This window comes from Doryrhamphus excisus, chromosome 11 (assembly GCF_030265055.1).
Source record: "Doryrhamphus excisus isolate RoL2022-K1 chromosome 11, RoL_Dexc_1.0, whole genome shotgun sequence".
NCBI classification, from domain to species: domain Eukaryota; kingdom Metazoa; phylum Chordata; class Actinopteri; order Syngnathiformes; family Syngnathidae; genus Doryrhamphus; species Doryrhamphus excisus.
Genome location: NC_080476.1, coordinates 18,702,340 through 18,729,417, shown reverse-complemented (window position 1 = coordinate 18,729,417; position 27,078 = coordinate 18,702,340). Strand labels below are relative to the sequence as shown.

General features: G+C 33.3%; 1 protein-coding gene across 28 annotated transcripts in view; it reads left to right on the top strand.

The window, feature by feature from the left end:
* mical3a (microtubule associated monooxygenase, calponin and LIM domain containing 3a) overlaps nucleotides 1-27,078 on the top strand; it is a 95,330-nt gene that overhangs the window by 39,313 nt on the left and 28,939 nt on the right. For 9 of the 28 annotated variants that reach the window (XM_058086378.1, XM_058086379.1, XM_058086387.1 and 6 more), the window contains 16 exons: nucleotides 1,093-1,206; nucleotides 4,715-4,822; nucleotides 6,152-6,338; nucleotides 6,619-6,716; nucleotides 8,753-8,852; nucleotides 12,717-12,912; nucleotides 14,204-14,427; nucleotides 14,624-14,716; nucleotides 16,318-16,470; nucleotides 18,158-18,220; nucleotides 19,928-20,002; nucleotides 21,080-21,169; nucleotides 21,254-21,321; nucleotides 21,413-23,354; nucleotides 23,431-23,525; nucleotides 26,551-26,706. In XM_058086378.1, coding sequence (XP_057942361.1) covers nucleotides 1,093-1,206; nucleotides 4,715-4,822; nucleotides 6,152-6,338; nucleotides 6,619-6,716; nucleotides 8,753-8,852; nucleotides 12,717-12,912; nucleotides 14,204-14,427; nucleotides 14,624-14,716; nucleotides 16,318-16,470; nucleotides 18,158-18,220; nucleotides 19,928-20,002; nucleotides 21,080-21,169; nucleotides 21,254-21,321; nucleotides 21,413-23,354; nucleotides 23,431-23,525; nucleotides 26,551-26,706 — 3,762 coding nt within the window. The remainder of the gene's footprint in view (nucleotides 1-1,092; nucleotides 1,207-4,714; nucleotides 4,823-6,151; nucleotides 6,339-6,618; nucleotides 6,717-8,752; nucleotides 8,853-12,716; nucleotides 12,913-14,203; nucleotides 14,428-14,623; nucleotides 14,717-16,317; nucleotides 16,471-18,157; nucleotides 18,221-19,927; nucleotides 20,003-21,079; nucleotides 21,170-21,253; nucleotides 21,322-21,412; nucleotides 23,355-23,430; nucleotides 23,526-26,550; nucleotides 26,707-27,078) is intronic. The other 19 variants (XM_058086402.1, XM_058086398.1, XM_058086404.1 and 16 more) reach the window with 11 other exon arrangements.

Here is a 27,078-nt window from a genome sequence, read left to right as displayed (position 1 = left end):
AGTACACAGATAGTTTTGTCAATCCTAAAGTTGTTGTAACATCTCCCCCAAGTAAGACATGTGCGTATGCTAACCCGTATGCTAACCCGTATGCTAACGAGAGGTCTCACTCTGTTCTCCGTTGTTCTATATGATGGTGGACTCGAACCTGTAGAAGTACACGGATAGTTTTGTCAATCCCAAAGTTGTAACATCTCCCCCAAGTAAGACATGTGCGAATGCTAACCCGTATGCTAACGAGAGGTCTCACTCTGTTCCCTGTTGTTCTATATTATGGTGGTCTTGAACCTGTAGAAGTACATGAATAGTTTTGTCGATCCCAAAGTTGTTGTAACATCTCCTCCAAGTAAGACATGTGCTTATGCTAACCCGTATGCTAGCATATGCTAACAAGAGGTCTCACTCTGTTCTCCGTTGTTCTATATGATGGTGGACTCGAACCGGTAGAAGTACATGAATAGTTTTGTCAATCCCAAAGTTGTTGTAACATCTCCCCCAAGTAAGACATGTGCGTATGCTAACCCGTATGCTAACTCGTATGCTAACGAGAGGTCTCACTCTGTTCTCCGTTGTTCTATATGATGATGGACTTGAACCTGTAGAAGTACACAAATAGTTTTGTCAATCCCAAAGTTGTTGTAACGTCTCCCCCGAGTAAGACATGTGCATATGCTAACCCGTATGCTAACCCGTATGCTAACGAGAGGTCTCACTCTGTTCTCCGTTGTTCTATATGGTGGTGGACTTGAACCTGTAGAAGTACACGGATAGTTTTGTCAATCCCGAAGTTGTTGTAACGTCTCCTCCAAGTAAGACATGTGCGTATGCTAACCCATATGCTAACCCGTATGCTACCGAGAGGTCTCACTCTGTTCTCCGTTGTTCTATATGATGGTGGACTCGAACCTGTAGAAGTACATGAATAGTTTTGTCAATCCCAAAGTTGTTGTAACATCTCCCCCGAGTAAGACATGTGCGTATGCTAACCCGTATGCTAACGAGAGGTCTCACTCTGTTCTCTATTGTTCTATATGATAGTGGATTTGAACCTGTAGAAGTACATGAATAGTTTTCTGTTCTTCGTCCCTCAAGGCAAGAGGTGGCGGCGACCAAGCGTCCGGCTCGGGTTCTCGGAGCTGCCCAAAGAAAACCATTTTGCTCCTTTCTTCATCGTCATCCACTTCCTCGCTTTCTCTGCACACCGAGGTGACACATGTTCTGGTGCTTGTGTGTTTTTGTGTGGGTGCTCCTTCCTTCATCACGGATACTGCATCATGTGCATTATAGTTTATGGTAATAGAACTTTGTTGAGGGGACTCTGCTTATTATGGGCTTGCTCAGTAATGCAAGCTTGCAAATGCTAATTGCTAGCATGTTAGCATTTAAGCTAATTTACTCTCAAGGCAAATACACACATGGCATGATGTAGGAAGGTTATAGGACAACCTTGGCACTTTCTAAACTTGAGGCCCTCTTGCTAAGTGCTAGCATGATGACTGTTAGCATGTTAGCTAATTTATTCATTTCTAAAGGCAAATACACACATGGTATGATGTAGGAAGGCTATAGGACAACCTTGCCACTTTCTAAACTTGAGGCCTTCTTGCTAAGTGCTAGCATGATGACTGTTAGCATGTTAGCATTTTAGCTAATGTACTCATTTCTAAAGGCAAATACACACCAGGCATGATGTAGGAAGGTTATAGGACAACCTTGGCACTTTCTAAACTTGAGGCCCTCTTGCTAAGTGCTAGCATGATGACTGTTAGCATGTTAGCATTTTAGCTAATTTACTCATTTCTAAAGGCAAATACACACATGGTATGATGTAGGAAGGTTATAGGACAACCTTGGCACTTTCTAAACTTGAGGCCTTCCTGCTAAGTGCTAGCATGATGACTGTTAGCATGTTAGCATTTTAGCTAATTTACTCATTTCTAAAGGCAAATACACACATGGCATGATGTAGGAAGGTTATAGGACAACCTTGGCCCTTTCTAAACTTGAGGCCTTCTTGCTAGGTGTTAGCATGATGACTGTTAGCATGTTAGCATTTTAGCTAATTTACTCATTTCTAAAGGCAAATACACACATGGCATGATGTAGGAAGGTTATAGAACAACCTTGGCACTTTCTAAACTTGAGGCCTTCCTGCTAAGTGCTAGCATGATGACGGTTAGCATGTTAGCATTTTAGCTAATTTACTCATTTCTAAAGGCAAATACACACACGGCATGATGTAGGAAGGTTATAGGACAACCTTGGCACTTTCTAAACTTGAGGCCCTCTTGCTAGGTGCTAGCATGATGACTGTTAGCATGTTAGCATTTTAGCTAATTTACTCATTTCTAAAGGCAAATACACACATGGCATGATGTAGGAAGGTTATAGGACAACCTTGGCACTTTCTAAACTTGAGGCCCTCTTGCTAGGTGCTAGCATGATGGCTGTTAGCATGTTAGCATTTTAGCTAATTTACTCATTTCTAAAGGCAAATACACACATGGCATGATGTAGGAAGGTTATAGGACAACCTTGACACTTTCTAAACTTGAGGCCTTCTTGCTAAGTGCTAGCATGATGACTGTTAGCATGTTAGCATTTTAGCTAATTTACTCATTTCTAAAGGCAAATACACACATGGTATGATGTAGGAAGGCTATAGGACAACCTTGCCACTTTCTAAACTTGAGGCCTTCTTGCTAAGTGCTAGCATGATGACTGTTAGCATGTTAGCATTTTAGCTAATGTACTCATTTCTAAAGGCAAATACACACCAGGCATGATGTAGGAAGGTTATAGGACAACCTTGGCACTTTCTAAACTTGAGGCCCTCTTGCTAAGTGCTAGCATGATGACTGTTAGCATGTTAGCATTTTAGCTAATTTACTCATGTCTAAAGGCAAATACACACATGGTATGATGTAGGAAGGTTATAGGACAACCTTGGCACTTTCTAAACTTGAGGCCCTCTTGCTAGGTGCTAGCATGATGACTGTTAGCATGTTAGCATTTTAGCTAATTTACTCATTTCTAAAGGCAAATACACACATGGCATGATGTGGGGACACTATGGGACTGCATCATCCTTTTCGGTACTTGAGGCTGTCTTGCTAGGTCCTAGCACGGTTAGCCGTTGGCACACCGGGCCCAAGGTTCACAGCACAGGTGGCAAGCCCATCAAATATTTCCGTGGGAATTTTCTAGTTTTTTGAATGATATTCACCTTCAAGCATTTAAGTGTCACTCTGGAAGAAGAGGATCTAGAATACTACGAGAAGTCCGTGAATTACTACCCAGCGTTGTAGTACCGCCATTAGAAATTCCCTTCACATTTCCAAGTTTTAATGGAGCTTCCTTGGCAGGACCGGAAACCCTTGACGCAGAAAGACCCAGGACCTATTCATGTACCTGGTATACAGGAGAGGGCTGACCGCCTTATCTCCAAATTTAAAGGCAAAGCTGAGAAGCCACCAAAGGTGAACACTTTGCATGGCGGCGTTGCGGCTACTATAACGCGTGATTAACTAGCGATTAATCAATGGTGATGCTTTTCAAGTTCTATCGTTCTTCTTATCTAATTCCCTTCTTTTCTAATTCCCCCCTGGAGCTTAAGAAAAAGCCGTCCCGGTTACGTTTTTTTCTACCTAATTATGCATTTTTGGCCTTGTGCGACTTATACTCCGGAGCGACTTATGTATGTTTTTTTTCTACCAAATTATGTAATTTTGGCATTGTGTGACTTATGTATGTTTTTATCTACCTAATTATGCATTTTTGGCCTTGTGCGACTTATACTCCGGAGCGACTTATGTATGTTTTTTGGCCTTGCGCGACTTATACTCTGGAGCGACTTATGTATGTTTTTTTCTACCTAATTATGCATTTTTAGCCTTGTGCGACTTATACTCCTGAGCGACTTATGTATGTTTTTTTTCTACCTAATTATGCATTTTTGGCCTTTTGCGACTTATACTCGGGAGCAACTTATATATGTTTTTTTCTACCTAATTATGCATTTTTGGCCTTGTGCGACTTATACTCCGGAGCGACTTATATATGTTTTTTTCCTACTTAATTATGCATTTTTTGCCTTGTGCGACTTATACTCTGGAGTGACTTGTGTATGTTTTTTTTCTACCTAATTATGCATTTTTGGCCTTGTGCGACTTATACTCCGGAGTTACTTATGTATGTTTTTTTCTACCTAATTATGCATTTTTAGCCTTGTGCGACTTACACTCCGGAGTGACTTATGTATGTTTTTTTCTATCTAATGATGCATTTTTGGCCTTGTGCGACTTATACTTGGGAGCGACTTATATGTTTTTTTCCTACTTAACTATGCATTTTTTGCCTTGTGCGACTTATACTCTGGAGCGACTCATGTATGTTTTTTTCTACCTAATTATGCATTTTTGGCCTTGTGCGACTTATACTCTGGAGCGACTTATGTATGTTTTTTTCTACCTAATTATGCATTTTTGGCCTTGTGTGACTTTTATTGGCAGCAGTCATTGGGTTTATGCAACATAACCTTGCTGGTACAAATCCAAATCTAAAAGTCTTACGTTGCCCCCTTCCATGAGCCGTGCATGCAGCTCTTCTTGTACTGTGACCCCCCCCCCCCCATAGTCCTTTTTCTTGTACTCTTTTCTTTCCTTGCCTCATTTTCTTCTGTTTCTTCACATTTCCCCTGTAATGCTTCTTCTAGCGCTATATACGGATGTACACGGGGGGTGTTAGCTCATTGGCTGAGCAGATAGCCACCCAGCTCCAGGCTCAGGAAGAGTCCAAACCTTTACCTGAGAAGAGAGATGCGGTAAGCTAGCTGTCCATGTGTGTGGATAGCACTCAGTGGTTGCAGTTTGTGTTTGGTGAGCTTTTAGGACGGTAGTGAGACCTGCTAAGCAGTTAGCAGTGGTGTGACCTTGGACCTTGGACCTTGGACCTCCACTAAGACTATACTTGCACCCGGTCTTGTGTTTTTGTTTGTCTTTAAAGACTGATGCATTTTTGGCCTTGTGCGACTTATACTCCGGAGTTACTTATGTATGTTTTTTTCGACCTAATTATGCATTTTTGGCCTTGTGCGACTTGTACTCCGGAGCAACTTATGTATGTTTTTTTTTACCTAATTATGCATTTTTGGCCTTGTGCGACTTATACATGTTTTTTTTCTACCTAATTATGCATTTTTGGCCTTGTGCGACTTATACTCCGGAGTTACTTATGTATGTTTTTTTTCTACCTAATTATGCATTTTTGGCCTTGTGCGACTTATACTCCGGAGTGACTTATGTATGTTTTTTTTCTACCTAATTATGCATTTTTGGCCTTGTGCGACTTATACTCCGAAGCGACTTATGTATGTTTTTTCTACCCAATGATGCATTTTTGGCCTTGTGCGACTTATACTCCAGAGCGACTTATGTATGTTTTTTTCTACCTAATTATGCATTTTTGGCCTTGTGCGACTTAAACTCCGGAGCGACTTATGTATGTTTTTTTCTACCTAATTATGCATTTTTGGCCTTGTGCGACTTAAACTCCAGAGCGACTTATATATGTTTTTTTCTACCTAATTATGCAATTTTGGCCTTGTGCGACTTATACTCCAGAGCGACTTATGTATGTTTTTTTGTACCTTATTATGCATTTTTGGCCTTGTGTGACTTATACTCCGGAGTTACTTATGTATGTTTTTTTTTTTTACCTAATTATGCATTTTTGGCCTTGTGCGACTTATACTCCGAAGCGACTTATCTACGTTTTTTTCTACCTAATTACCAATTTTTGGCGTTGTGCGACTTATACTCCGAAGCGACTTATCTACGTTTTTTTCTACCTAATTACCAATTTTTGGCGTTGTGCGACTTATACTCCGGACTTACTTATGTATGTTTTTTTCTACCTAATTATGCATTTTTGGCTTTGTGCGACTTAAACTCCGGAGTTACTTATGTATGTTTTTTCTATCTAATGATGCATTTTTGGCCTTGTGCGACTTATACTCCGGAGTTACTTATGTATGTTTTTTTCTATCTAATGTTGCATTTTTGGCCTTGTGCGACTTATACTCCGGAGCGACTTATGTATGTTTTTTTCTACCTAATTTCTTACCTAATTTCTGTGCAATTTCTTTACACAGGGATCCCTCAGAAAAGAGTTCCCGGTCAACATCGGCGGCAGCGACGTTTGCTTTTTCTGTCGTAAGAGAGTCTACGTGATGGAGAGACTGAGTGCCGAAGGGAAGTTCTTCCATCGTACCTGCTTCAAGTGCGACTACTGTGGCACCACGCTGCGCCTGTCGTCCTATGCCTTCGACGTCGAGGATGGTAAGCTTTGCTTTTGGTTCGATTTCTGAACATTTGCAATAAAAAAAATCACTAAGAAAATATATTAGCAGTGAATCACATTGGGGACTTTTTAAACAGATCCATGTATGTGCATGTATATTCATATTCATACATATTATTATTTGCTGTGCCCCAGGTCCAACCACCAACCACACGGTGTACTATAAAGCCCATACGGCCTATAGATTAATCATAGATTAATCAACTTCAATGCTTGTGTGTTAATGTAATGTCTAAGGTTTGTCTTTTTGATCCACAGGGAAGTTTTACTGCAAGCCCCACTATTGTTACCGTCTTTCTGGCTACGCTCAAAGAAAGAGGCCTGCACCTTCGCCCTCCCCAGCGCCAACCACTAAGGTACTTTTATTTTAGTATTGAAATACTGGAAACCTATAGTACATTTAGAGTAGTTACAGAGGAACTCGTGACTAAGGCACATACATTTGGAGTAGTTACAGAGGAACTGACTAAGGCACATGCATTTAGAGTAGTTACCGAGGAACTTGTGTCTAAGGCACATACATTTAGAGTAGTTACCGAGGAACTTGTGTCTATGGCACATACGTTTAGAGTAGTTACCAAGGAACTCCTGGCTAAGGCACATACATTTAGAGTGGTTACTGAGGAACTCGTGGCTAAGGCACATGCATTTAGAGTAGTTACATAGGAACTAATGATTAAGACACATACATTTAGAGTAGTTACTGAGGAACTCATGACTAAGGCACATACATTTAGAGTGGTTACTGAGGAACTTGTGTCTAAGACACACATTTAGAGTGGTTACCGAGGAACTTGTGGCCAAGGCACATGCATTTAGAGTAGTTACATAGGAACTAATGACTAAGGCTACTACATTTAGAGTAGTTACTGAGGAACTAATGACTAAGGCTACTACATTTAGAGTAGTTACTGAGGAACTCATGACTATGGCATTTAGAGTAGTAACAGAGGAACTCGTGTCTAGGGCACATACGTTTAGAGTGGTTACCCGAGGAACTCATGACTAAGGCACATACATTTAGAGTAGTGACCGCTGAGCTCATTATGAAGGCACACACATTTAGAGTAGTTACACAAGAACTTGTGACTAAGGCACATACATTTAGAGTAGTTACAGATGAACTCTTGACATTTAGAGTAGTTACAGATGAACTCTTGACTAAGGCTACTAAATTTAGAGTAGTTACAGAGGAACTTGTGACTAAGGCTACTACATTTAGAGTAGTTACCCAGGAACTCTTGACTAAGGCACACACATTTAGAGTAGTTACAGAAGAACTCTTGACTAAGGCACACACATTTAGAGTAGTTACAGAAGAACTCATGACTAAGGCACATACATTTAGAGTAGTTACAGATGAACTCTTGACTAAGGCTACTGCATTTAGAGTAGTTACACAATAACTTGACTAAGGCACATACATTTAGAGTAGTTACTGAGGAACTCCTGGCTAAGGCACATACATTTAGAGTGGTTACTGAGGAACTCGTGGCTAAGGCACATGCATTTAGAGTAGTTACATAGGAACTAATGACTAAGACACATACATTTAGAGTAGTTACTGAGGAACTCACGACTAAGGCACATACATTTAGAGTGGTTACCGAGGAACTCGTGTCTAGGGCACATACATTTAGAGTGGTTACCGAGGAACTCGTGTCTAGGGCACATACATTTAGAGTGGTTACCCGAGTAACTCCTGACTAAGGCACATACATTTAGAGTAGTGATCGCTGAACTCATGATTAAGGCACATACATTTAGAGTAGTTACAGAGGAACTTGTGACTAAGGCTGCTACATTTAGAGTAGTTACCCAGGAACTTTTGACTAAGGCACATAAATTTAGAGTAGTTACCGAGGAAATACGGACTAAGGCACTCACATTTAGAGTAGTTACAGAAGAACTCTTGACTAAGGCACATACATTTAGAGTAGTTACAGAGGAACTTGTGACTAAGGCATACACACTTGGAGTAGTTACAGAAGAACTCTTGACTAAGGCACATACATTTAGAATAGTTACAGAGGAACTTGTGACTAAGGCACATACATTTAGAGTAGTGATTGCTGAGCTCATGATTAAGGCACATACATTTAGAGTAGTTACAGATGAACTCTTGACTAAGGCTACTACATTTAGAGTAGTTACAGAGGAACTTGTGAGTAAGGCTACTACATTTAGAGTAGTTACCCAGGAACTCATGACTAAGGCACATACATTTAGAGTAGTTACCGAGGAAATCTGGACTAAGGCACTCACATTTAGAGTAGTTACAGAAGAACCCTTGACTAAGGCACATACATTTAGAGTAGTTACTCTAGTTAAGCAGGTTTGTCAGCCATTAAGTTACAGCAACTTTAAGTCCTTTTCTTTCCAACCTTTGCAGGAGAACCAAGAGCCCGTGTCTCCGGCGGCGACGGTCGACGCCCCCGGAAGGGCGATGGCGGCGTCAGCACCATCCCCCTCAGCCGAGCTCCGGCCCTCAGGTACCCATCTCTCCTCCCTCCCCGTGGCCGCCACCCCCCGCCGCGTGGCCATAGGTTGGGGAGCGCGGCTGCGTTCCCTCCGCCGTACACTTTCGCGGACGTGCCACCAGGTGGCGCACAACCCCCTTGACTCCCCCTTCCTGTGCAGCTACTGCATCTACCTCCTCTGCTGTTTCACCGTCAATGCCTTGCTCAACTTGCTCTAGCATGCCCCCCCCCCCCACACACACTTTTTTTTTCTTCTTTCTTATCTTGTGCTTGTATGGACTCTGCAAGGTTTATGTAATTACTTAAATTCATTGTTTCGGTGATTGATTTCTTTCTTAAAGCTGCAGTCCATTGCAGCAGAAGTGCTTTTTTCTACTTTCTTGGCTTGCAAATGAAAAAGAGTTGAATAAAGTTTTTTTTTTCAACTCTCCAGTCAGCAATATATAAAAAAAAAATATGTCACATGACTTATATTATTTTTCTCTAGCAGCACAATGCATGTTTTTTGTGTTTTGCCGGAGCCGAGTTTGATTCTTGATTCGTGTAACCTCCAAGTGGTTAATTTAGCTCCTCTTATTTTGAAATGACTTCCTCTTCCTGTGCTGTGATGTCCTGTTTGAGTGCTTTTGTGAGCTTTACCTTTTCCCCACCCTTACTAGCAAAGCATCTTAAACCCAACGCCTTCTTCTTTAATTTAATTTAATTTAATTTAATTTAATTTAATTTAATTTAATTTAATTTAATTTAATTTAATTTAATTTAATTTAATTTAATTTAATTTAATTTAATTTAATTTTAAAGTTTTTTTTTCAACTCTCCAGTCAGCAATATAAAAAAAAAATATGTCACATGACTTATATTATTTTTCTCTAGCAACACAATGCATGTTTTTTTTGTGTTTGCTGGAGCCGAGTTTGAGTTTATTGATTCGTGTAACCTCCAAGTGGTTAATTTAGCTCCTTTTATTTTGAAATGACTTCCTCTTCCTGTTCTGTGATGTCCTGTTTGAGTGCTTTTGTGAGCTTTACCTTTTCCCCACCCTTACTAGCAAAGCATCTTAAACCCAATGCCTTCTTCTTTAAATTAAATTAAATTAAATTAAATTAAATTAAATTAAATTAAATTAAATTAAATTAAATTAAATTAAATTAAATTAAATTAAATTAAATTAAATTAAATTAAATTAAATTAAATTAAATTTTAAAGTTTTTTTTTTTCAACTCTCCAGTCAGCAATATATAAAAAAAAATATGTCACATGACTTATATTATTTTTCTCTAGCAGCACAATGCATGTTTTTTGTGTTTTGCCGGAGCCGAGTTTGATTCTTGATTCGTGTAACCTCCAAGTGGTTAATTTAGCTCCTCTTATTTTGAAATGACTTCCTCTTCCTGTTCTGTGATGTCCTGTTTGAGTGCTTTTGTGAGCTTTACCTTTTCCCCACCCTTACTAGCAAAGCATCTTAAAACCAACGCCTTCTTCTTAAATTAAATTAAATTAAATTAAATTAAATTAAATTAAATTAAATTAAATTAAATTAAATTAAATTAAATTAAATTAAATTAAATTAAATTAAATTTTAAAGTTTTTTTTTCAACTCTCCAGTCAGCAATATATAAAAAAAATATGTCACATGACTTATATTATTTTTCTCTAGCAGCACAATGCATGTTTTTTGTGTTTTGCCGGAGCCGAGTTTGATTTTTGATTCATGTAACCTCCAAGTGGTTAATTTAGCTCCTCTTATTTTGAAATGACTTCCTCTTCCTGTCCTGTGATGTCCTGTTTGAGTGCTTTTGTGAGCTTTACCTTTTAACCCCTCCTCCTAGCAAAGCAACGCCTGTGATTGGTGCTTTTTCTTTGTTGACTTCCTCTTCTGCAGCCACGGAACTCACATCTTTTTTAAAATTGCTCTTTGTGCTTGAATTTGAATTTTTTGAATTAGGGATTCGAACTCTTGACTCAATGTTGCAAGCGTAGCACCGTGAGTGTATGTAGGTGCAAATGTTGTATGGGTGTAAACATATTAAACATGATAACTTCTAGGTATCGTAGCATATTTATAAAGCGTGAAGCATAAATGTTAGATCCCAGGGGTGTCCAAAGTGCGGCTTCGATTGGCCTCTGGGACATTGTATAAAAATTCTATAAAATTCTATAAAATTTTATAAAATTTTATAAAATTCTATAAAATTCTATAGAATTCGTGATACCGAAAATTTAGATACCGTCTGTAATTTAACTTGAATAAAGTCAAAATCTTAAGAGAAAATTTTTTATAATCCAACAAAACGTAATTTTACAAATATAATTTCAGCACCAAAAATTAAAAAATAAAAAAATAATGATACAAAATTATGAGGAAAATTAATTAATAGAATTGAAATATTAAAGAAAAAATATAAATGCGGCACGGCGGTCGAGTGGTTAGCACGCAGACCTCACAGCCATTGTTACCATGTTTGTTAGCATTGTTAGCATGAACTTGGGTCTTTGTTTTTTCTTTGGTGTTTTTTTTATTATAACTTTCTTCTAAGATTATTTCTTCAAACTATATTATTAAAATATTATTATTAAATATTATAAAATAGTATAAATATTTATAATATTTATTATATTTAAAATAAAATAAAATAAAATAAAATAAAACGGCAGTCGAGTGGTTAGCACGCAGACCTCACAGCCATTGTTACCATGTTTGTTAGCATTGTTAGCATGAACTTCGGTCTTTGTTCTTTCTTTGCTGTTTATTTTTATTATAACTTTCCTCTAAGATTATTTCTTCAAAATATATTATTAAAATATTATTATTAAATATTATTAAATATTATAAATATTTATTATTTAATATTTATATAAAATAAAATAAAATAAAACAAAATGGCGGTTGAGTGGTTAGCATGCAGACCTCACAGCTAGGAGACCAGGGTTCAATTCCACCCTCGGCCATCTGTGTGTGGAGTTTTCATGTTCTCCCCGTGCATGCGTGGGTTTTCTCCGGGTACTCCGGTTTCCTCCCACATTCCAAAAAAACTGGAATCGAACCCTGGTCTCCTAGCTATGAGGTCTGCGCGCTAACCACTTGACCACCGTGCAGCCCTGCATTTATAGCATACCGTCATTTTTCCTCTTTTGGAAAAGAAAACAAGCTTACAGTATGAATGGGATACGATGAACATCCAGCAGCAACACAACATTTTGTAAATGGACAAAAATAAAGTTTTGGTTTCATTCGTTCATTAATTTCCTACTGCTTATCCTGCAAACTCTACACAGAGATGCCCGAGGGTGGAGTCGAACCCTGGTCTCCTAGCTGTGAGGTCTGCGCGCTAACCACTCGACCACCGTGCCACCCGGGAATAAAATCAGAGTTAGCGTATTCCAAAAAATATCATGCAACGTGGGGCCTAGCATCTTCCGTGGATAAAGTTGGGACACCTGTGCAACGTTCGATTCCTTACTGTCTCATTTTCAGTCGAATGATCTTTTTAAGCGCTTAAAAGATTTCAACTTTTATTCTCTGAATTTATTCAACTTAAAGGATAGAAACTCAAAATTAATATTTGTACAAATTAGATTCTGATGCATTCACATACTTAAACGGAACAAAGTATTTTTCGTAGTATTTGCTTCAGGATGGGAAAAAGGCAAGGCAAGTACCGTGTATACCAAGACTCTTCTGTACTGTACGATGTTATTGATATTTATATTGTTTAGAAATCATATCTAATAAAATAAATACACTTCTCGAGCTACAAAATGGGTGTGTTATTGTCCACTTTGTCCTGCATGCATACGAGTTTACAATATCCCGACGCCACGAATGCATCATCATTTCAAACTGTTTCTTTACGTTCTTATGCTTCTCCGTAACAGCGTCCGACGTCAACGGGATGCAGGAACCAAGTCTGGCAAAACGGCTTCGCGGCACGCCGGAGCGCATCGAGCTGGAGAACTACCGACTGTCTCTGCAGAGGGAGGAGGAGTTGGAGGAGGTGCCGGAGGAGACGCTGGCAGAGCATAACCTCAGCAGCGTCCTGGATAAAGCCACCGACGTCGACCTGGGCTCCAGGTAAGAGTGCGATGGCAGATTGTACACGTCAGAATTTAATTTAATTTAATTTAATTTAATTTAATTTAATTTAATTTAATTTAATTTAATTTAATTTAATTTAATTTAATTTAATTTAATTTAATTTAATTTAATTTAATTTAATTTAATTTAATTTAATTTAATTTAATTTAATTTAATTTAATTTAATTTAATTTAATTTAATTTAATTTAATTTAATTTAATTTAATTTATGAAAGCAGGAAGTGAACAAAAGTGGGATGCACTCAATTGTAATCTGATGCATGTTCAAATGAAATAAAACCATTACCATTATTTAGAAATACTGTTTTTTTAAACATTATTAGAGCCTTCCAGGCATGACATAACACCCCTATAGTCACCTTAACGCTCATATTAGCCAATATAGTCGACAATATAGAAACGAATATAAAAATATATAGAATATAGAAAAAATATAGAAAAAATATAGAACAATTTTAGAAAAAAACAAATATAGAAAAATAAAGAAAAAAGAGAGAAAATATAGAAAAGAATAATAAATATAGAAAAAATATGGAAAAAAATTAGAAAAAATATAGAAAAAATATAGAAAAAAAGACAAAAATATAAAAAAAATTTAGAAAAAAGACAAAAATATAGAGAAAATATAGAAAAAGAGAGAAAATATAGAAAAGAATAATAAATATAGAAAACATATAGAAAAAAAGATAAAAATATAGAAAAAAATATAGAAAAAATATAGAAAAATATAGAAAAATATAGAAAAAAAGACAAAAATATAGAAAAATATAGAAAAAAAGATAAAAATATGGAAAAATTTTATAAAAAAAGACAAAAATATAGAAAAAAGAGAGAAAATATAGAAAAAATATAGAAAAAAATAAAAAAAATATAGAGAAAATATAGAAAAAAAAAAAAATATAGAGAAAATATAGAAAAAAATGTAGAAAAATAAAAAGAGAAAAAAATATAGAAAACATATAGAAAAAATATAGAAGATAGAAGACAAAGAAAAAATATAGAACAAATATAGAAAAAATAGAAAAAAATATAGAATATAGAAAAAAGTATGATCTTTCAACTTTGATTAAAAAGATGTAATAAAGGCATGATGCAGGAAAAGTAAATATAGATAATAAACATATACATATAAATATTAGAACACAGGCCAATCCTACACTTCCATAATTTTCTACTACATTTGAACAGACCACCAAAAAACCACCATCGAAAGATGCCAATATTGCGCCTCCTACTGGCCCTAATGCGTGTTTACATTTTGTTACAGCAGCTCAGAGTCTGACATGGACGAGGAGGACGAGCAGGAGGATCAAGACGACGAGGCGGAAGAGGACTTTCAGCATCTCCCCAGCCCCTCGGACCTCGGAGGCGTTCCGTGGAAGGAGGCGGTGCAGCTCCACGCCAAACTTCGGGGCGGCCACTACGAGGACGACGCTCTCGTTGAACTGGAGGAGGACAACGAGGGAGAAGATGACGAGGAGTCCAGTGAAGGTGTGTTTCTTTTTCTCTTTGCGTGGTTTCTCGTTCTTTTTTCCATCTGTGTGTCGTTCGTCGGGAGAATCCGAAATCCTGGAACGTGTTTCCTGTGTCACGTTTTAACGTTTCTTCATGTCTTTGTCTTCATCTTTTCTGTTAAACTCCATGTACTTGTACATTTTGCCCGGCCTTTGTCTCCCCCTGCTGGCAGAGGGTGATTACTGCCCATGGGACAGGGAACTCCAGTCAGGACTTTGGCTGGAAAAGTACCTCACAGATGAAGATGGTGTTGGTACTTTTAAAGGTAGCAGTAGTACTGCTTGTGGGTGTGTTTGCTGCCTGGTTTGCGTGTACAAGGATTATTATTACTATTATTATTATTTTTTTGATTTTCCGAACATTAGTTTTTTTGTTCTCATACTAATAACACTTGGAGATACATAAATGACATATTTGTTAAATTTGTATTTCAATGTTTTTCTTGTTAGACTACATTTTTTTCCAATTAAGATTTTGACTTTATTCTTACTAATTTTTATTTTTTTTTTCTTGTTAAAGTATATTTTTACTATGTGCCGCAATATTAGAAAAACAATAATAATAATACTTGGCACAATTATAAAATACAATATTATAATAATGATAATAATTGGCACAATTATAAAAAACAATATTAGAAAAATAATAATAATAATTGGCACAATTATAAAATACAATATTGTAAAAATAATAATAATTGGCACAATTATAAAATACAATATTGGAATAATAATAATAATAATTGGCATAATTATAAAATACAATATTAGAAAAATAATAATAATAATAATAATAATTGGCACAATTATAAAATACAATATTAGAAAAATAATAATAATAAAAATAGGCACAATTATAAAATACAATATTAGAAAAAAATAATAATAATTGGCACAATTATAAAATACAATATAATAATAATAATAATAATAATAATTGGCACAATTATAAAATACAATATTAGAAAAATAATAATAATTGGCACAATTATAAAATACAATATAATAATAATAATAATAATAATAATAATAATAATAATAATAATAATAATAATAATAATAATAATAATAATAATAATTGGCACAATTATAAAATACAATGTTAGAAAAATAATAATAATAATTGGCACAATTATAAAATATAATATCGGAAAAAAAAATAATAATAATGTGCTGCGGGCCAATAATAACCAGCCATGGCATGCAACTGGCCCCAGGCCCTCACTTTGGACACTCCTGATGACACTCCTTTTGTTCTCATACTAATAACACTTGGAAATACATAAATAACATATTTGTTAAATTTGTATTTCAATGTTTTTACTTGTTAGACTACATTTTTTTCCAATTAAGATTTTGACTTTATTCTTACTAATTATTATTATTATTTTTTTTTCTTTTTAAAGTCTCAATTAATTAATATACAAATATAAGACGCATTCAAAAGACACATTCAAAGACACTGAAGGTAGCAGCAGTACTGCTTGTGGGATTATTGTTATTACTATTATTATTTTTCTAGTTGCAACTTTTATTATTTTTATTAACTTTTTATTATTGCTATAAAATGACCACATAATTTGTGTGGCTTTAAAACAACTCATGGAATAATGTCACACCTGACCCCCCCCCCCCCCCCCCCCACATTCCTAATTTTTTTTTTACTTTTGCTTTTTTAATGCATGCAGAAAAATTTCCACTTTGACGGACTTTATATTTATTCTAACTTCCTCTCTGTTTCTTTTTTTCCTTACTTTTTTGTCCCGTTTTTCCTCATCCCCTCGTTTCCCTTTTTCCCTATCCTCCCTACCTATCCTGACTTCTTCTTCATTTATTTATTTGTTTACAACAATTTTTCACAACACAGCCAAGAACCTGCAGGTTCAACAAATCCTGCTCCCTTTGGATCCTCTTGAAATTCCAGTTGTGACGGGAACGCAGCTGGACTCGGAGACGGACACGAGTGGCCAAGTGGCCTCATCGGCCCGGCCCGTTGAGCCCTCGCTGCTCTCTTCCACAGGTAACCCACCCCCCGCCTGAGGAGCTGAGGGGGGGGGTTTACGGGTGCACCTAAGACAAGTCGCATGTATTCCGGTGTGGATGCTGGAATGTCTGGAATGTCTGGAATAGGACTAACCATCTGTTTTTTTTGTTATTATTATTATTATTTTGTTATTACATTACATATGTTGGACTGTTACACTCGCATACGTAATAACTGCCCACAAACGTAATACAAATCTGCATTTTTGAATGTAATAATTCCGCAAATGTAATAATAGAAAGTGTAGATGTAATTTTGAGGATTTTAACAAGATAATTCTTTTTTTTATTTATTTTTTTTGGGGGGGGGGGGATATTATTCAAAGAGTATCATTTGAATACATTAAAGGAATCTTTAATTATTAAATTATAATTTATTTTAAATTAAAAAAATATAACAATTGTGATAATTGCAATTGTTTTAATAAAATTATTATTACTATTATTTTTATTATTATATTTTATTATATATTTTGATAATTTCTTCTTGTTAATTATTACATTTGCTCGAAATTATTACATATGTGGGAAAGTGAAAAACTGTAAAGGTAATAACTTCCCACAAATGTAATGAGGGAGAAGGTGAAGATGTCATTTTGAGGATTTTAACATGATAATTTTTTTTATTATTTTTTTGAAAAAATATTATCATTTATCATTTCAATAGTATCATTTGAATACATTAAATAAATCTCTAATTATTAAATTATCATTTATTTTAAATAAAAAAGACAACATAATTGTGATAATTGCAATAATTATTATTACTATTATTATTATTATTATATTTTATTATTTCTTTTGATTATTTCTTCACCATATACACACAAAATAATGATTTTATGAGGATTTTTTGAGGATTTTAACAAGATAATTCTTTTTTTGTGGAAAAAATATTATTCAAAGAGTATCATTTGAATACATTAAAGGAATCTTTAATTATTAAATTATAATTTACATATTAAATTAAAAAAGATAACATAATTGTGATCATTGCAATAATTATTACTATTATTATTTTTTTGGATTATTTCTTCCCCATATACACTCAAAATAATGATTTTGTGAGGATTTTTTGAGGATTTTAACAAGATAATTATTATTTTTTCTTTTTAGTGGAAAAAATATTATTCAAAGAGTATTATTTGAATACAATAAAGGAATTTTTAATTATTAAATTATAATTTATTTTAAATTTAAAAAAGATAACATAATTATGATAATTGCAATTATTTTAATAAAATTATTATTACTATATTATTATTATATTTTATTATATTTTTATTATTTCTTCCCCATATACATTTGGGGGAGTTATTACATTTACAGTTTTTCACTTTCCCACATATGTAATAATTTCCTGCAGATTTGTATTACGTTTGTGGGCAGTTAATACTGGACTGTCATATAATTATGTGTTCCATATAATAATCATCATTTTACAGTCATCTGGGGGTGAAATACAGTTATTGGATCCAGTCCCAGTCCCAGTCCCAGTCCCAGTCCCAGTGCTCCATGAAACACCTTGATTTTCTTGGTTCCGCTTTGTTTGTTTGTGTTCTGCTGTTTCTCTCCCATGTTTTTCATGTTTTAATTTGATTTTTTTTCCCGTTTCTCCCCTGAAACCCATTCCCGTCATGCCGTATCTTCCCGTTTAAATGTAGCCCCTGTCCACACATCCGCCCGGCACGAAGCAGTGCGAGTCTGGTTGGAGTCAATGTCTGGAGGTAGCGCAGACTTAACGAGGGATCACAAAATCCCGTCTCTTTTTGTCTTTTGGCCGGTCTGTTGCAGCACGGACGTGACTACAAACTCACCGGCATGCTTGGAATGCTGACGTTCCCGACGCACGTTCTCGACTTCCTTATATTTGACTTGTCTTTCAACCCTTCTCCATGTCCTTAGTCGGTATTGAACGTATTGGGTGGTTTCCAAATTGCCTGCCACAAATTGTTGTCATAATTGGCACAATTATAAAATACAATATTAGAAAAATAATAATAATTGGCACAATTATAAAATACAACATTAGAAAAATAATAATAATAATAAATGGCACGATTATAAAATACAATATTATAATAATAATAATAATAATTGGCACAATTATAAAATACAATATTAGAAAAATAATAATAATTGGCACAATTAAAAAATACAATATTAGAAAATTAAAAATAGTAATAATAATTGGCACAATTATAAAATACCATATTAGAAAAATGAAAATAATAATTTGCACAATTATAAAATACAATATTAGAAAAATAATAATAATTGGCACAATTATAAAATACAACATTAGAAAAATAATAATAATAATAAATGGCACGATTATAAAATACAATATTATAATAATAATAATAATAATTGGCACAATTATAAAATACAATATTAGAAAAATAATAATAATTGGCACAATTAAAAAATACAATATTAGAAAATTAAAAATAGTAATAATAATTGGCACAATTATAAAATACCATATTAGAAAAATGAAAATAATAATTTGCACAATTATAAAATACAATATTAGAAAAATAATAATAATTGGCACAATTATAAAATACAATATTAGAAAAATAATAATAATAATAATAATATTGGCACAATTATAACATACAATATTAAAAAAAATAATTATAATAATTGGCACAATTATAAAATACAATATTAGAAAAAAAAATAATAATAATTGGCACAATTATAAAATGCAATATTAGAAACATAATAATAATAATTGACACAATTATAAAATACAATATTAGAAAAAAATAATAATTGGCACAATTATAAAATACAATATTAGAAAAATAATAATTGGCACAATTATATAATACAATATTCGAAAAATAATAATAATAATAATTGGCACAATTATAAAATACAATATTAGAAAAATAATAATAATTGGCACAATTATAAAATACAATATTAGAAAAATAATAATAATTGGCACAATTATAAAATATAATATTAGAATAATAATAATAATTGGGACAATTATTAAAATACAATATTAGAAAAATAATAATAGTAACTGGCACAATTATAAAATACAATATTAGAAAAATAATAATAATAATAATTGGCACAATTATAAAATACAATATTAGAAAAAAAATAATAATTGGCACAATTAACGCATGCTAGCAATGTTTTGGGTTCGCCAGTTGCATGATTTTTATGCTACTACTTAACGCTGCTTTTTGATCACTAACTTATTAACCATAATTTTCTGCATATATTTTTAGGTTTTATACCTGCTTTCTATGCGGTCATTAAAAGTGATCAGTTTTTCCCCTGAATATGGATGCTTATGGTTCGTTTAAAAATGATATAAAGGAAGATTATTTTATTATGTTTTTAGATATTCTTTACCATAAAGGGGCGGGGCTAATGTTATATTTGTTATATTATTTCTGTCATGCCAGAGCCTTGTGAGGAGGAGGATTTGGAAGCAGAAGCCGATAGTCCCGATATGGAGCCTGGAACGGAAATGGATCAGGGTCAGTATGTAAAAAAAAAAAATAAGTAAAATTAAAAGTAATTTATTTTTATTTTATTTGGGCAAATATATGAAACATTACAGTGCATTTCTTACATCAATCAAAATATAACTTTCTATTATTTACATTTGTATTCAACTATCTGATCACACCCCAAAAGGAGTAGGCTGAAGCAAAAGCTTATAAATACCTACCCCTTTTTGCAAGATATAATCATGTTAATTTAATGTAATTTAATTTAATTTAATTTTTATTTTATTTGATTTAACATATAAATAGAACAAGATATAATCATGTTAATTTAATTTAACATATAAATAGAAAAAGATATAATTTTAATTGAACATATAAATAGAAAAAGATATAATCATGGTAATTTAATTTAACATATAAATGGAAAAAGATGTATTCATGTTAATTTAATTTAATTTAACATATAGATAGAAAAAGATATAATCATGTTAATTTAATTTAATTTAACATATAAATAGAAAAAGATATAATCATGTTAATTTAATTTAACATATAAATAGAAAAAGATATAATCATGTTAATTTAATTTAATTTAACATATAAATAGAAAAAGATATAATGTTAATTTAATTTAATTTAACATATAAATAGAAAAAGATATAATCATGTTAATTTAATTTAATTTAACATATAAATAGAAAAATATATAATCATGTTAATTTAGTTTAATTTAATTTAACATATAAATAGAAAAATATATAATCATGTTAATTTAGTTTAATTTAATTTAACATATAAATAGAAAAAGATATAATCATGTTAATTTAGTTTAATTTAATTTAACATATAAATAGAAAAAGATATAATCATGTTAATTTAATTTAGTTTAATTTAACATAATTTAATTTAATTTAACATATAAATAGAAAAAGACAGAATCATGTTAATTTAATTAAATTTAATTTATCAATAGAAATAGAAAAAGATAAAATTTTTATTTAATTTAATTAAAATTTTTTATTATTATTATTTAATTTTACAGACGTCATTGCTTCTTGTAGAGTACGGTATCATTCCATGCAATCCTATTAATTTTTATTCTAGATGACATCCCGTCCGATGCTGAAGCTGAGGCTCGTTTGCATCGTCGGCAGGACGATATCGCTGAAAGCGTGGCAATAACTTCAAATATTGGTACATAATATGGCATTAATGATTACAATAATTTTGTTGTTTATTATGTGATTAATGCAAGATTGTTATTGTCAATATATTCAGAAGCATCCATCACTGAAAACGACGCCGTCTTAACGCCGGTGTTAGCTTCGCCAGAGCCTGAAAGACCGGTATGGTTATTCCGATTTTTTTGCAGTACTTTAAAAGTTCTTTAAAAGAGTTTAAAAATTTTTAAATTTTGTTTAATTCACTGTCTGTCAGGCAAAATCTCCGGAAAACTGCTTTTTCCCAGAACCGGTTGTCTCTCCGGAACCCGGAATTGAGACTACAACACCTTCACCGGTTTGCAATTCCCCAACAACTTCCCTTGATCCGTCCCCTTCCAAGTCCCCAACGGCTGCCTCAGTCCCGGCTAATCCGTCCCCCCCCAACGCCGCCTCGCCGGTCAGTCCAACCGTCCAGAGCCCCCTCAGATCCCCAGTTAAGTCCCCTATTGGATCCCCGATTTGTTCCCAGCCTACTCCACTACCAGAGACCCCTACGCCAAAGTCGCCCGTTTACCCTCATCGGTCGATTTGTCCGCTTACGGGGAACCCGCTTTCCCCAATTTGCGCCCAGCCTCTACCCTGCCATGAACCGTCATCACCTCAGGCGTCGGATTCCCCGGTTCGAACCCAGCCTATTCCAAATATTACTTCGACACCCATAACCAGACTCGACAGAACCACACCCGAACATTCACAGTCGGAGGACCTTTCAACGGATGAATCCGTATCGAAAAAAACTGATATCATCGAGGAGTTCTGGTTGAAGAGCGCAGAGATCCGGAAAAGTCTCGGTTTGTTGCCTTTAGATCGAAGTAATAAAATCTCGGAAAAGACTCCGATAAAAGACTCTACCAAGACGCCGACTCTGGAATCGTTTCAGGACCAGAAGCCTTCATTAACCGGGCGTACTGTGATTCGCAGACTCAACATAACTCTCGAAGGTCAAGTCATTACTCCGATCGGATCTAACGACTCCGAGAAGAAAGACCTCAGCAGCAGTTCTGGCGTAGGTCTCAACGGAAGCGTGCCCGTAAGTCAAACCGCAAACAGCGACGGTTATAACACCTCGGATTCTGTCATGCTAACGCCGCCGTCCAGTCCGCCGCCGCCTGTACCGGCGAATCAGTCCCCGGCGGTTTTCCGACAACAACACCAAGTCTCTTGGAGCAACGGAACCGATAAACCTCCGTACGATGATGATACCAAAGAACCACAGAAAACAAAGACTCCAGTTCCATTGCGGAGAACCCAACTAAGTCCTGTATCGGTACCGAAACCTGCACCCAGAAAAGTCATTGTCCCGATTCCAGATCTGGAAGTAACACCTCCGGTTATTATGAGAGAGAAAAAGAATCTTCGCTCAGAAGAGCAGCAAGTCAGGAAGTCTTTTGTGGAAACGGTGGAAGAGATTCCGTTTGCCGACGACGTGGAAGAGAACTTCGACTTTGAACGAACGCCAGAAACCGCGAGCAAATCCAAATCCGCGGAAAAACCGCCTTTTCATTTAGCGTTAGCAATGGAAAACGGTAAACCCAGTATCCATGCTAGCTCAAAGACGCAACAACGGGAAACTCGATTCTCTCCGGAAGCTAAAGAAATCGCAGAGGAGAGGATGAGATCTAGAGAAAAGTCCATCAAGAGCCAAGTTCTCAAAGACGCGATGGCGAAGCAGTTGAATAAAATGAAAGACTCCGACGCGGAAAACGCCGTGTCACCGAAAGTGGCGTGGAACGTCACGCCGGAAGTGGTCAACAAAAGTACCAAATTTTCCGTATCTCCAAAGACGTCTGCTGTGAAATCTCTTGAATCCAAGAAATCCGAGACTCTACCCGAACGTCTCTTCAGTAGCAACCGAAGTCTTGACAGCTCCGTCGCGTCATCCGATAGTTCTTCCACGAGTAAAAGCAAAAAACGAAGTTCGCTTTTTTCGCCGCGTAAGAACAAAAAGGAGAAAAAATCCAAAAACGACGCCGCTCGACTTTCCGTAACGGATGAGACGCCACCCAAGCACAAGTCCTTGTGGAAAACCGTCTTTTCCGGGTACAAGAAAGACAAGAAGAAAAAAGACGACAAATCATGTCCGAGTACGCCATCATCCGGATCCATCACTCAAGACTCGGGTAAAAAGCGAACCCCGCCTGTTGGAAAACCGTCGGGTAAGATAACATGGATCCGGAAAACCCTCCATTGGTTATTTTATATATTCCTAACTCTAATTATCGTATTTGACAGACATGAAGTCCCGCAGGAACTTGAGCTTTTCCGAGGATTCCGATCTGTCATGTGACGACGTTTTGGAGCGATCGTCCCAGAAGTCAAAGGCAGATGTAAGTCAGTCGAAAACGTTAGATTCCCGTACCGGAGACATGTTTTACAGTGTTACACCCGCAAACAAAATAACTGCAGTAATTACAAACATAATAAACCACAAACGTAGAATACAAATCTGCAACTTTGAATGTAATAATCCCGCAAATGTAATAAATTTCCCACAAATGTAATAAAATTTGCCTACTGCAAACGTAATAATAATTTATTACATATGTGGGAAAGTGAAAAACTGTAAAGATAATAACTTCCCACAAATGTAATATGAGAAAAAATAATGATCTTTGTGGTTGTTTCTTTTAATGAGGGCGATAACAAGATAATTATTTTTTTTTCTTTTGAATACATATATACATATATATATTTGATTTTTATTATTAAATTATATATTTTTTTAAATTAAAAAAGATAACATAATTGTGTTAATTGCAAGATAATTCTTTTTTTTTTTAATAAAAAATATTATTCAAAGAGTATCATTTAAATACATTCAAGGAATCTTTAATTATTAAATTATAATTTGTTTTAAATTAAAAAAGATAATTGTGATAATTGCCATTGTTTTAATAAAATTATTATTACTATTATTTTTTTTTAAGTTTTTTGTGGAAAAAATATTATTCAAAGAGTATCATTTAAATACATTCAAGGAATCTTTTATTATTAAATTATATATTTTTTAATTAAAAAAGATAACATAATTGTGATAATTGCAAGATAATTCTTTTTTGTGGAAAAAATATTATTCAAAGAGTATCATTTGAATACATTAAAGGATTTTTTTTATTATTAAATTATAATTTTTTTAAATTAAAAAAGATAACATTATTGTGATAATTGCAAGATAATTCTTTTTTTTTTTTTTTGTGGAAAAAATACTATTCAAAGAGTATCATTTAAATACATTCAAGGAATCTTTAATTATTAAATTATAATTTATTTTAAATAAAAAAAGATAATTGTGATAATTGCAATTGTTTTAATGAAATTATTATTACTATTATTATTTTTTTTAGTTTTTTGTGGAAAAAATATTATTCAAAGAGTATCATTTGAATACATTAAAGGATTTTTATTATTAAATTATATATTATTTAAATTAAAAAATATAACATAATTGTGATAATTGCAAGATAATTATTTATTTTTTTTGTGGAAAAAATATTATTCAAACAGTATCATTTAAATACATTCAAGGAATATTTAATTATTAAATTATAATTTATTTTAAATTAAAAAAGATAATTGTGATAATTGCGATTGTTTTAATAAAATTATTATTACTATTATTTTTTTTTTTTTTAGTTTTTTGTGGAAAAAATATTATTCAAAGTGTATCATTTAAATACATTCAAGTAATCTTTTATTATTAAATTATATATTTTTTTAATTAAAAAAGATAACATAATTGTGATAATTGCAAGATAATTCTTTTTTTGTGGAAAAATATTATTCAAAGAGTATCATTTGAATACATTAAAGGATTTTTTTATTATTAAATTATAATTTTTTTAAATTAAAAAAGATAACATAATTGTGATAATTGCAAGATAATTATTTTTTTTCGTTTTTTTGTGGAAACAAATATTATTCAAACAGTATCATTTGAAACATTAAAGGAATCTTTAATTATGAAATTATAATTTATTTCAAATTAAAAAAGATAATTGTGATAATTGCGATTGTTTTAATAAAATTATTATTACTATTATTATTATTATTTTTAGTTTTTTGTGGAAAAAATATTATTCAAAGAGTATCATTTAAATACATTCAAGGAATCTTTAATTATTAAATTATAATTTATTTTAAATTAAAAAAGATAATTGTGATAATTGCGATTGTTTTAATACAATTATTATTACTATTATTTTTATTATATTTTATTTCTTTTGATTACTTCTTCCCCATATACACACAAAATCACACATACAATAATATACTGTAACAAAAACGCACATTTTATTACGCCCACAAATAAAATGTAATAATTTCCTGCAAATGTAATAGTTATTAAAATTATTACCATTATTATTATATTTTATTATAATGAATAAATAAATTAATTACATAATAAATAAATTATAGAAATAATAATTTTATTAAAACAGTTGCTATTATAACTATTGTTATTTTTAATTTAAAATAAATTATAATATAATAATTAAAGATTCTTTAATGTATTCAAATAATACTCTTTGAATAATATTTTTTCCACAAAAAAGAAAAAAAAATATCTTGTTAAAATTCTCAAAATGACATCTACACCTTCTCCCTCGTTAAAAGAAAGAACAAACAAAAACAATAACCTCAAAAATCATTATTTTGTCTCATATTAAATTTGTGGAAAGTTATTACCTTTACAGTTTTTCACTTTCCCACATATGTCATAATTTCCAGGAAATGATTACATTTTGTTTGTGGCCGTACATGTGTGTGTATGGGGAAGAAATAATCAAACGAAATAATAAAATATAATAATAATAGTAGTAATAAATAACATTTTATTAAAACAATTGCAATTATCACAAATATGCTTTTTTAATTTAAAATAAATTATAATTTAATAATTCAATGATTCTTTTAATGTATTCAAATGATACATGATACATGATACAAACAACAACAACCACAAAGATGATTATTTTGTCTCATATTACATTTGTGGGAAGTTATTACCTTTACAGTTTTTCACTTTCCCACATATGTAATAATTCAGTATTATGTTTGCAGTAGGGAAATATTATTATTACGTTTGTGGGAAATTGATTACATTTGCGGGATTATTACATTCAAAGCTGCAGATTTTGTATTCTACGTTTGTGGTTTATTATGTTTGTGGGTAGTTATTCCGTACTTCTGCGGGAGGGGTCATCACCTGGAGTACACTGAAAGGTTCGATTGTGGGTGTTGCTTCTCAAATATTTACCTCCTTAGGTACGACTTCACGGACAATCGGTGCACCTTCTTCGTTTTTCGGTTCTTTTTGAAAACGCTCTTCTTGTACACGGTTCCCATTTCTAGCGACATACGGACATCTTTGACCTAGTGTCAGGCATGCAGAAGGAGGCAATGAAAGAGGAGAAAGCGGACAAGGAGAGAAGGAGGGAGGTGAAAGGAAAGAAAAGAGTGAAAGAGAGGCAAAAAGAGAGTGATGGAGAGAAGGGAAAAGACAATGAGGTATTTGGCAGGGGGGAGAAATTCAATGGTGGTTGAATTTCAAGCTATGAACAATACATTTTTGAATATTGGCCTTATGAATATTGGTTTATCGGGCCATATAAAAATGTAATAAAATAAAAAAAAATAAAATTAAATAAAAAAAATATATAATATTTTTTAATATTTATTTAATATTTTTAATAAATAAAAAAAATATACATACACACATACAATGTATATATCTAATGTATTTAGTAAACAACGAGTACAGCACTTTATGGTTTGAATATCACGACTTTACTCTATCCCGATTTTTCAAATATATATGAATTAATAATTCATGCTGTTTTGTTGTTGAATACGACCTATTATTAATCATATTTAAGTCAA